Raw genomic sequence first — 13,195 nt, 5'->3', positions numbered from 1 at the left:
AAGTATAATCGCACCGCGGGAGCTGAATATGAGGCTGGGATTTATGGCGCTGGATTAAGTGGTGTTTTCATTTGCGAGTTTTTAGATAAGCAGCATTAAAAGGACTGATTTAAAGGCTTTTCCTACCCCTAAAAATACCTATAAATGTAATATACCAGCCTTTTCAGGCACTACATGTACTTGGCTACTTGTGACCTCTGCGATATTGTAATCATTGCAGGAGGATCAGGCCATAGAGACCTCATTGCCTGCAGAAGTCATATGGCATGGATGAAATGTTAGTGTTCTTCTATAGAAACACAGGATTGGGCACAAGTAATGGTGGGTTAGTGTATCTTGTATTTTTTAAGGCATTTTCAACTTGATAAAATGTATTTTTAGGGATAGGAAATCTCTGTAAAGGGTTGTATCATTTAATTGCTCTAGGTCTAGCTCAAGTCAGCAAAAAAGTTGTTAATGGCAGGGTAAGTCATGGGCAGACACATATGTTCCCTGCAGTGGGCAGAAATGTAGTATTTCCCTCTCTGGATGTGTAACCATTCAGCTGTTTCCCTCTTTGGATGAATAACCACTAAGCTGTTTCCCTCTTTGGATGTGTCACCATTAAACTGTTTCCCTCTTTGGTTGTGTAACCATTTAGCTGTTTCCCTCTTTGGTTGTGTAACCATTAAGCTGTTTTCGTCTTTGGTTGTGTGACCATTAAGCTGTTTCCATCTTTGGTTGTGTAACCATTAAGCTGTTTCCCTCTTTGGTTGTGTGACCATTAAGCTGTTTCCGTCTTTGGTTGTGTAACAACTAAGCTGTTTCCGTCTTTGGTTGTGTAACCATTAAGCTGTTTCCGTCTTTGGTTGTGTAACCATTAAGCTGTTTTCCTCTTTGGTTGTGTGAGCATTAAGCTGTTTCCCTCTTTGGTTGTGTGACCATTAAGCTGTTTCCGTCTTTGGATGTGTAACCATTTAGCTGTTTCCCTCTTTGGATGTGTAACCATTAAGCTGTTTCCCTCTCTGGATGTGTAACTATTAAGTTCATTCCCTCTTTGGTTGTGTAAGCATTAAGCTGTTTCCCTCTTTGGTTGTGTAACCATTAAGCTGTTTCCCTCTTTGGATGAATAACCATAAGCTGTTTCCGTCTTTGGATGTGTAGCCATTAAGCTGTTTCCCTCTTTGGATGTGTAACCATTAAGCTGTTTCCCTCTTTGGATGTGTAGCCATTAAGCTGTTTCCCTCTTTGGATGAATAACCACTAAGCTGTTTCCCTCTTTGGATGTGTAACCACTAAGCTGTTTCCCTCTTTGGATGTGTAACCACTAAGCTGTTTCCCTCTTTGGATGTGTAACCACTAAGCTGTTTCCCTCTTTGGATGTGTAACCATTTAGCTGTTTCCCTCTTTGGATGTGTAACCATTAAGCTGTTTCCCTCTCTGGATGTGTAACTATTAAGTTCATTCCCTCTTTGGTTGTGTAAGCATTAAGCTGTTTCCCTCTTTGGTTGTGTAACCATTAAGCTGTTTCCCTCTTTGGATGAATAACCACTAAGCTGTTTCCGTCTTTGGATGTGTAGCCATTAAGCTGTTTCCCTCTTTGGATGTGTAACCATTAAGCTGTTTCCCTCTTTGGATGTGTAGCCATTAAGCTGTTTCCCTCTTTGGATGAATAACCACTAAGCTGTTTCCCTCTTTGGTTGTGTAACCATTAAGCTGTTTCCCTCTCTGGATGTGTAACTATTAAGCTGTTTCCCTCTTTGATTGTGTAAGCATTAAGCTGTTTCCCTCTTTGGTTGTGTAACCATTAAGCTGTTTCCCTCTTTGGATGTGTAACCATTAAGCGGTTTCCCTCTTTGGATGTGCAACCATTAAGCTGTTTCCCTCTTTGGATGTGCAACCATTAAGCTGTTTCCCTCTTTGGATGTGCAACCATTAAGCTGTTTCCCTCGTTGGTTGTGTAACCATTATGCTGCATACTTTTACTGGTGTAACCACTATTTGCCTCTGGGGAGAAAAGTAAAGACATAAAAGACTTGTGTTCCAAATGATGCCTCTTTCTATTCCTTGAAGGTATAGCCCACCCCGTGGTCAGCATAGTTCATATTGCCCCTAGATGACCATCGGAATCATAACCTCAGCACTGGCACAGTACCTGCATGCCATACATCATGACTACTTGGAAAAACCCTTCCGAAACAATTGTTCATTATTTTTACGTCCTGTAGTAAGAAGATATTCTTACTTCAAAAATATGACAAGAAATCCTGCCACAGTTTATAAAGTCCAGACAACTGCAATCCAGGCAAGGAAACCGGACAAGCATTGCCAGACATTTACCACTCGCATCACTTCTATTTTACAAGGTGCAGAGTGCGGTACATGACAGGTGGGAATGGGTGAGCGACACGTACATGTCGACTGAAGACCTCAAAGAAATGTACAACCAGCACTAAGCACTTAAAGATATAAACCCAAGACAAAGTCTGCACAATGCCAGAAGAGTTCTGGAAAGCTGCCCAGAAATTAATACGTCTCATTACAAATTTATGCGTTTTATATTAAAACTTGGTTTCCAAAGTCGTTCCTAAACATGACTCTAAGGATCTGTGTACATGACATTTTTTCCATGTAGGCAAACTCAACATGGTTTTCACGTGAGTGGAAGCCGCCCAGGAAACGCCAACAGTTTATTTCCAGAAGCCAGTGTGAATGGGGCAGTAGTGGGCATGCTTGACCATCAAACCGTTCTCTGCCTATGAATGTGGTGGTCACACATGGGCATTACCACCTCTGTTGAACATAAGCACTACCGCTTGGTTATACACATTAAATAGCCCTTCAGTCTTTAGCCTACGGGTGTCTCTCTCTCTGGGAATCTTTAGAAAGTCATTCTGTCATTAAAAAGTGTTGCCTAAAGGGTTTTACTCATTAAAACCTGATTACAGAATATCTGGAGATCCCCAGCGATCAGCAGGAATCAAAGAAAGAACCCAGCCTGTACGTTTTTAGTTACGCCACAGTGCCCCCGCAGGATAAATAAGGCATTACAGGAAAAAGGAAACAGGCTGGTCATTATGGAAGCCCTGGAGACAAGGAAGGAATATTATCCCCACTCATCCTAGGTATCCAAGTGCAATGGCAGTTCACTGAGAGCATTGCAAGGATGTTCGGTTGCTGAGGAAAGAAGAAGTATGTCAGGAGCGAAACTCAGACGCCAGAAGGAAATCAACAGGGAACAACTATCCGATAATAAGCATAATAAAAGTACCGGGCTGCGAGCATGTAACACTGACAATAGGAAACAATGCTTTCTGGGCTTCTAATTAACATGTGGAAGTCGTTACCACCGTCAGTCGCATGAGAAAATAATAATAACAGGCTAAAATTACACAAGACAAAGTCATGGAAGTAAAACCCATCAAAGTCTTCAATTATGTGCCCGAAGCACAGTGTATAAATCTGTGAGATTCATAAAAAGCCAGCGGCGACAGATGAACTCAGAAACGAAGAAAACCTGCACACATGGCGGTTAGTAGTGGTGATGAGCGAGCGTGCTGGGATAAGGTGTTATCTGAGCATGCTCGAGTGCTCACTGAGTGTCCGCGGCGTGCTCAAATACTATGTCCGAGTCCTCGCGGCTGCATGACAGACAGGAAGAGACCTGACAAACAGGAAATCCCTGCATGTGTTGTAGCTGTTGAACAGCCACAGGGACTCGCAAAAATTTGTGCCTTTGTTATTTGTTTGTTGTAATTGCGGTACCCTAAGGGGTCACAATGCGGCCCCCTTTCCCCTGCACTGTGCTGACCTTTAGCAATGTAGCCCCAGTCTTATAAGTATATCCCCGCTTCCCAGCCTTTTGTTACTTATCTGCAGTGATGACATCACGTACATCCGTTTGACCGCTGCAGCCAGTCAGTGGCCTTAGCAGTCTTTCACTGTGAATGGAAATATCATTGCTGAGGCTAGTGATTGGCTGCACAGGTCACATTTATGTACAGAAGATCATCGCTGCAGGACAGTAGTGAAAGACCAGTAGGGACGACCAAGGCGGAGGACTGAACAAATGAATATTACTTCTTTTTTATCACACTTTCTTCTGTTATTTTTTATAAACTCCTTGAAATATAAACATAAAATCCTTCTGCTTACAGCCAGCACTACAGGAAGCCCCTTACATTGCCACTTACATTGCCCCTTTCGCTGCACCTTACATTGTACACTAATTTTGGACTGATGGGAGCCGTATAACTTATATGCAACAAGCTCCCCCTAGTGGTAGTCACATACATTCAGTATTTTTCATTTCATGTTAGGAAAATGATTAAATGAAGCAAGTGGTTCCCTTCTTGATTTGCTGCCTAAGTGAGTGCTGCACAGTGCCCGTAAGATTAGAGAGTGAACCACGATTAGGATGCAATAAACCCTGTTTTATTAGTTGTTTTTTTTTTTTGTAAATAGAAAAATGTCAATGGCGGCACACTTGTCTTTGGGCAATTTCTATTATTGCTGCTCAGGACCAATTGCTTGAATCAAGTGCTGCAATACCAACACAAACCATAACAATGGGAGGCGCTGTCTCTGCAGTAATTGTCTTTTTGCCTAACCTCCAGTGTCAGCCCCCTGTAACCACATGTCTCTGATCTCTGAAAAGCAAAGCCCCCCTATGTAAGTGTCCAGCACCACAATGACACAAAGTATCACACTGCAGCACAACACAGACACAACGTATCACACCGCAGCACCACACTGACACAACGTATCACACCGCAGCACCACACAGACACAACGTATCACACCGCAGCACCACACTGACACAACGTATCACACCGCAGCACCACACAGACACAACGTATCACACCGCAGCACCACACTGACACAACGTATCACACCGCAGCACCACACAGACACAACGTATCACACCGCAGCACCACACTGACACAACGTATCACACCGCAGCACCACACTGACACAACGTATCACACCACAGCACCACACTGACACAACGTATCACACCGCAGCACCACACTGACACAACGTATCACACCGCAGCACCACACTGACACAACGTATCACACCACAGCACCACACTGACACAACGTATCACACCACAGCACCACACTGACACAACGTATCACACCACAGCACCACACTGACACAACGTATCACACCGCAGCACCACACTGACACAACTTATCACACCGCAGCACCACACTGACAAAACGTATCACACCGCAGCACCACACTGACACAACGTATCACACCGCAGCACCACACTGACACAACGTATCACACCGCAGCACCACACTGACACAACGTATCACACCGCAGCACCACACTGACACAACGTATCACACCGCAGCACCATACTGACACAACGTATCACACCGCAGCACCACACTGACACAACGTATCACACCGCAGCACCACACTGACACAACGTATCACACCGCAGCACCACACTGACACAACGTATCACACCGCAGCACCACACTGACACAACGTATCACACCGCAGCACCATACTGACACAACGTATCACACCGCAGCACCACACAGACACAACGTATCACACCGCAGCACCACAATGACACAACGTATCACACCGCAGCACCACACTGACACAACGTATCACACCGCAGCACCACACTGACACAACGTATCACACCGCAGCACCATACTGACACAACGTATCACACCGCAGCACCACACTGACACAACGTATCACACCGCAGCACCACACAGACACAACGTATCACACCGCAGCACCACAATGACACAACGTATCACACCGCAGCACCACACTGACACAACGTATCACACCGCAGCACCACACAGACACAACGTATCACACCGCAGCACCACAATGACACAACGTATCACACCGCAGCACCACACTGACACAACGTATCACACCGCAGCACCACACTGACACAACGTATCACACCGCAGCACCACACAGACACAACGTATCACAGCGCAGCACCACAATGACACAACGTATCACACCGCAGCACCACACTGACACAACGTATCACACCGCAGCACCACACAGCCTCAACGTATCACACCGCAGCACCACACAAACACAACGTATCACAGCGCAGCACCACAATGACACAACGTATCACACCGCAGCACCACACTGACACAACGTATCACACCGCAGCACCACACTGACACAACGTATCGCACCGCAGCACCACTCAGACACAACGTATCACAGTGCACCACCACGATGACACAACGTATCACACCGCAGCACCACACTGACACAACGTATCACACCGCAGCACCACACTGACACAACGTATCACACTGCAGCACCACACTGACACAACGTATCACACCGCAGCACCACACCGACACAACGTATCACGATGCACCACCACACTGACACAACGTATCACACCGCAGCACCACACTGACACAACATATCACACCGCAGCACCACACCGACACAACGTATCACACCGCAGCACCACACCGACACAACGTATCACACCGCAGCACCACACCGACACAACGTATCACACCGCAGCACCACACTGACACAACTTATCACACCGCAGCACCACACTGACACAACTTATCACACCGCAGCACCACACTGACACAACGTATCACACCGCAGCACCACACTGACACAACTTATCACACCGCAGCACCACACTGACACAACGTATCGCACCGCAGCATCACACTGACACAATGTATCACACCGCAGCACCACACTGACACAACGTATCACACCGCAGCACCACACAGACACAACGTATCACAGTGCACCACCACGATGACACAACGTATCACACCGCAGCACCACACTGACACAACGTATCACACCGCAGCACCACACCGACACAACGTATCACACCGCAGCACCACACCGACACAACGTATCACACCGCAGCACCACACTGACACAACTTATCACACCGCAGCACCACACTGACACAACTTATCACACCGCAGCACCACACTGACACAACGTATCACACCGCAGCACCACACTGACACAACTTATCACACCGCAGCACCACACTGACACAACGTATCGCACCGCAGCATCACACTGACACAATGTATCACACCGCAGCACCACACTGACACAACGTATCACACCGCAGCACCACACAGACACAACGTATCACACCGCAGCACCACACTGACACAACGTATCACACCGCAGCACCACACTGACACAACGTATCACACCGCAGCACCACACTGACACAACGTATCACACCGCAGCACCACACAGACACAACGTATCACACCGCAGCACCACACTGACACAACGTATCACACCGCAGCACCACACAGACACAACGTATCACACCGCAGCACTACACTGACACAACGTATCACACCACAGCACCACACCCAGCCTGGCATTTTATGCAGCGTTATCACTTTTACTGCTGACCAAATGGGTCACTAACTTCCTAAATGCAAACACCTTCACATCACGAAGCCCCGGCTGAGAATGGCCGTCATATGGTCATGTCATCACTGGTGGTAATCACGCACATGGTATAGATATACTCACTAGTGTTGTCAAATGGGATCCTCTTACAGGGTGTCCCTGTGCTGGGGAAGGGGCAGTAGTACACCGCTCCTCCTTCCACTATCTCCGGTTGGCTGGTGTTGGCTTTGGGGGCTCCAATTAGTACGCCGGTTCTGTAAGAGATGGAGAGAAGTGAGCGATGATCAGCACCTTCTACAGAATAATACAATGGCAGACACTACTGTGCGGGCAGACAGCAGCTCCACCATACGGGGGCTCATTATACCACATGGGGTAAGGGTCCTGGATAATGATCTCCAATGGGATAGAAAATGAGGAAAGGTACAGACGTTACAGGGCAGGACTGAAGGCCATCTATTATCTGCTATCTATTCTCTATCTATTATCTATCTATCTATCTATCTATCTATCTATTATCTATCTATTATCTATCTATTATTTATCTATTATCTATCTATTATCTATCTCTCTATTATCTATCTATTATCTATCTATCCATCCATTATCTATGTATCTATTATCTATCCATCCATCTATTATCTATCTGTTATATTTCTATTTATTAATTTATGTCATATTTTATTCTATTTTTTATCATATTTATTTATAAAGCTACGTATCTTATATGTATATTAATAAATGTACAATTTATCAATCTATATCAACTCTACCTGTGGACTTGATGTTTCCTCTTAAGTACCCAGTACAGCTATCTCTTATTGTGCTCTGACCCATTATCATTTTACTGACTATTAGTTTGAAAGCTGCAGATCGCACTCATATAATGTATTAATTAATATAGCAATTTTATTATGTTTTTTTCTGCCTCATATTTTCTCTATCTATCTCATATTTATCATCATCATGTCTGTTTCTCACTTATGTATCTGACCTTGTTATCTTACAATACTTAATATGAATATTAGGTAGCAGCACTCGCCAAACCTATACAGAACAATACTAGGTTGAAAACCAGGAATACACAAGACCAAACCTGACACCCAGCTGATTGATATACAGTAGATAATAAATAGATAGATAGATAGATAATATATAGATAGATAGATAATATATAGATAGATAGATAGATAGATAATAGATAGATAGATAGATAATAGATAGATGATAGATAGATAGATGATAGATAGATAGATAGATAATAGATAGATGATAGATAATAGATAGATGATAGATAGATAGATGATAGATAGATAGATAGATAGATAGATAGATAATAGATAGATGATAGATAATAGATAGATGATAGATAGATAGATGATAGATAGATAGATAATAGATAGATAGATAGATAGATAGATGATAGATAGATAGATAGATACTGTACATATCAAGAAATATAAATTGGAACATCACACTGAAAAAATACAATGTGGGTGCACAGCCTCCCACATGGGCTAAATAAAGTCCACTTGCTTTGGTAACTATTGGAGTGCTGTCAGCTTTTCCCATTTGAGATAGATAGGTAGATATGAAAGATATAGATAATAGATATATAGATAGATATGAGATAGATAGATGATTGATGGGTGATAGATAGATAATAGATAATACATAGATAATAAATAGATAATAGATAAATGATAGATAGATAGATAGATAGATAGATAGATAGATACATAGATAATAGATACTGTAGATAGATAATAGATAGATATGAGACAGATAGATAGATTATAGATAATAGATAGATAGATGATAGATAGAAGATAGATAGATAATAGATGATAGATAGATAATAGATAGATATGACACAGATAGATATTAGAGTATACATAAGGCTGCTGTTAGAAGCCACTCCATGGGAGCAGTGAGGACACCTCCAGGCTCTCTTCTTTGCACAGCTACATGCTCCGGACTGCAGGACGCTCTGCTCATCCTCCCCAGGTCCCTGGCAGAGTCCTTCATGCCAGGACATCTCTGAGCCTGCACAGTGTCCCCTCCACTGACAATGAAGGCGAGGGAGTCATCTGTTGTCCCTCAGCCTTGGCACGCCAAGGGTTAATGATTTGCATGTAACTTTGGGTAAGTAAAGTGTCCTCTTTTCCCCCCAAACATCAGAACAAGGTAGTGATTGAGGTCCGGAGTAGGGGGCACTGACTTCTCACCGGCCATGTGATCAGTCTCTGAGATGACTATTATTTATTGTGCATTCATTAGCACAGCAGGAGGCTGATGATATAAGTATAACCCCCATCATCCTCCACCCACAGTCTGTGCAGCACTTACGTGTGGGAGTCCGGGATGTAGAAATCCACAGAATATCCAAAGTAGCTGTTCTGGGGACCACTGTACACTGTCACCTTGTCTACGTCCAGGTTAAATGCCAGGGGTGCAGGGGGACAATGGATGAAGAGCAGCAGCAGCTGAGGCAGTGCCAGGCTCCACTCATGTAGCATCTTGTATCCAGAGGTCCTGAGCAGAGACTGATGGAGCAGAGGTAGGACTGAGTGCTGAGCTGTGGAGCACACACTGAGCCTGATGTGCTGCAGCCCACTCACTCCCCTAAGGAAAGGGGAAGAGGAGGGGGAGGAGGTCTCATTGACTGGAGCAGCCTGTAGTGTCCTGCACTGAGAAAGAGGGACCCTGTACTGAGGAGAGGGACCCTCCACTGAGAAAGAAAGGGGGACCCTGCACTGAAAAAGAGGGACCCTGCACTGAGAAAGAGGGACCCTGCACTGAGAAAGAGGGACCCTGCACTGAGGAGAGGGACCCTGCCCTGAGAAACAGGGACCCTGCACTGAGAAAGAGGGGCCCTGCACTGAGAAAGAGGGACCCTGCACTGAGAAAGAGGGGCCCTGCACTGAGAAAGAAAGGGGGACCCTGCACTGAGAAAGAGGGACCCTGCACTGAGAAAGAGGAACCCTGCACTGAGAAAGAGGGACCCTGCACTGAGAAAGAGGGACCCTGCACTGAGAAAGAGGGACCATGCACTGAGAAAGAGGGACCCTGCCCTGAGAAAGAGGGACCCTGCACTGAGAAAGAGGGACCCTGCACTGAGAAAGAGGGACCATGCACTGAGAAAGAGGGACCCTGCACTGAGAAAGAGGGACCCTGCCCTGAGAAACAGGGACCCTGCACTGAGAAACAGGGACCCTGCACTGAGAAAGAGGGACCCTGCACTGAGAAAGAGTGACCCTGTACTGAGGAGAGGGACCCTCCACTGAGAAAGAAAGGGGGACCCTGCACTGAGAAACAGGGACCCTGCACTGAGAAACAGGGACCCTCCACTGAGAAAGAAAGGGGGACCCTGCACTGAGAAAGAGGGACCCTGCACTGAGAAAGAGGGACCCTGCACTGAGAAAGAGGGACCCTGCACTGAGAAAGAGGGACCCTGCACTGAGAAAGAGGGACCCTGCACTGAGAAACAGGGACCCTGCACTGAGAAACAGGGACCCTACACTGAGAAAGAGGGACCCTGCACTGAGAAACAGGGACCCTGCACTGAGAAAGAGTGACCCTGCACTGAGAAAGAGGGACCCTGCACTGAGAAACAGGGACCCTGCACTGAGAAAGAGGGACCCTGCACTGAGAAAGAGGGACCCTGCACTGAGAAACAGGGACCCTGCACTGAGAAAGAGTGACCCTGCCCTGAGAAAGAGTGACCCTGCCCTGAGAAAGAGTGACCCTGCACTGAGAAAGAGTGATCCTGCCCTGAGAAAGAGTGACCCTGCACTGAGAAAGAGGGACCCTGCACTGAGAAAGAGTGACCCTGCCCTGAGAAAGAGTGACCCTGCACTGAGAAACAGGGACCCTGCACTGAGAAACAGGGACCCTGCACTGAGAAACAGGGACCCTGCACTGAGAAAGAGGGACCCTGCACTGAGAAACAGGGACCCTGCACTGAGAAAGAGGCACTCTGTATTGAGAAAGAGGGACTCTGCACTGAGAAAGAGGGACTCTGCGCGGAGAAAGAGGGACCCTGCACTGAGAAAGAGAGACCCTGCAATGAGAATGAGGGTCCCTGCACTGAGAAACAGGGACCCTGCCCTGAGAAAGAGGCACTCTGTATTGAGAAAGAGGGACTCTGCGCGGAGAAAGAGGGACCCTGCACTGAGAAAGAGAGACCCTGCAATGAGAATGAGGGTCCCTGCACTGAGAAACAGGGACCCTGCACTGAGAAAGAGGCACTCTGTATTGAGAAAGAGGGACTCTGCGCGGAGAAAGAGGGACCCTGCACTGAGAAACAGGGACCCTGCACTGAGAAAAAGGCACCCTGTACTGAGAAAGAGGGACTCTGCCCTGAGAAAGAGGGACCCTGCACTGAACATCAGCGCTGGGCTCCATGCAACTTAGGAACTGCATTTTATAAGCAACTCAGCTGATAAAAATCACATTGTAGCCAAGAAAGCTCCATACAAGATAAGTCATGTGGACCAGTGATTGTGTCTTATTCTACACTCTGTGATATTACACTATTACACCTTGACAGATTATTTTATTACATTGTATTCCTGGGATTACATCTTTTTCTACTTCTTGTTGGATCACACAAGTTACCTTGAAGTCCACTGATTGCGCCTTATTCTACACCTTGTAAAATCAGATAAATTACACAGTAGACCAGTGATTGCATCTTATTCTTGACCATGTAAAATCAGATGTTACATTAAAACCATAGATAACATCTTATTCCTCACCTTGTAAGATCAGATAGGTAACATTGTAGACCAGTGACCACATCTTACGGTCCCCATACACATTAGACTACAACCTACTTGGATCGATGATCACTCGAGATGCAGCGACAACACCAGACGTTATTGGAGAATAGCTATGGGCAAATCAACAATGAAGACACTGGACAAGGTCTTCAAATCGAGGAACAATTCACTGGCGATGAAGACACAGCTCGTACATAATCTGGTGTTTTCTATAGTAACATATGGTTGCGAAACCTGGAAGATAAAGAAATAAGACAAAAGAAGAATTGACGCCTCTGAAATGTGGGCTGGAGAAGGATGTTATCAGTAGCATGGATGGCAAGAAGAAGAAACAAATCAATTTTGGAACAAATCAAACCAGACATGTGCTCGAAGCAAGGATCACTGAGCTGCGACTTGCCTATTTTGGACACATCATTCAAAGACAGAAATCACCAGAGAAGAATAAAAGAAACAAGGCAAAGAGATAGACCAGCAACCCAATAGCTTGATACTATCAACATAAGGGTGGAGAAGACCCTAGTGGACCTATCTAGACTTGCAGAACATCGATCTTCCTATTGAGCGTTCATCCATCAAGTCACCATTGCTCGAGATCAAGCAAAGGCCATTAAAAAAACAAACAAAAACATTAGACTAATGTCAGCCAAGTCCACTGATAGGGTTTGGATGACAGACTAATGTGTATGGGGGCACCAGCCGTCGGCTCATAGGGGGAGATATTGATTAGGCATGAACAATCTTGGACTGTAATCGCATTGTTCTCCTGGAGATCAGAAACCAGCCAAGATGTCATCCGGAGGACTTTTCATAGCGAACGCAGGCATGCCCCGCCAAACGAGCACTTCTGTGTATGGGAGAGTTGGCTAACATAGCTGTTGACCAAATTGTTCGCAAATTAATAATTTGGCGGCCAGTTATCTGATGTGTATGGCTGGCTTGATTCTACATCTTGTAAGATCAGATATGTTGACAGGTCACTGATCCCTCACTGACCTGCC

The 13,195-nt window shown here is 45.6% G+C and overlaps 1 protein-coding gene across 1 annotated transcript in view; it reads right to left on the bottom strand.

The window, feature by feature from the left end:
• ITGA8 (integrin subunit alpha 8) overlaps positions 1–10,008 on the bottom strand; it is a 175,593-nt gene extending 165,585 nt beyond the window's left edge. Inside the window, exons 1-2 of the mRNA XM_077268244.1 lie at positions 9,760–10,008; positions 7,534–7,664 (exon numbers count right to left, since the gene is read on the bottom strand). Coding sequence (XP_077124359.1) covers positions 7,534–7,664; positions 9,760–9,929 — 301 coding nt within the window. The 5' untranslated portion in view covers positions 9,930–10,008. The remainder of the gene's footprint in view (positions 1–7,533; positions 7,665–9,759) is intronic.
• Positions 10,009–13,195: the final 3,187 nt, after the last annotated feature.

This window comes from Ranitomeya variabilis, chromosome 6 (assembly GCF_051348905.1).
Source record: "Ranitomeya variabilis isolate aRanVar5 chromosome 6, aRanVar5.hap1, whole genome shotgun sequence".
Classification (NCBI taxonomy): Eukaryota; Metazoa; Chordata; class Amphibia; order Anura; family Dendrobatidae; genus Ranitomeya; species Ranitomeya variabilis.
Note: the sequence above shows the minus strand (reverse complement) of the source record. Positions and strands in the feature narration are given on the sequence as shown.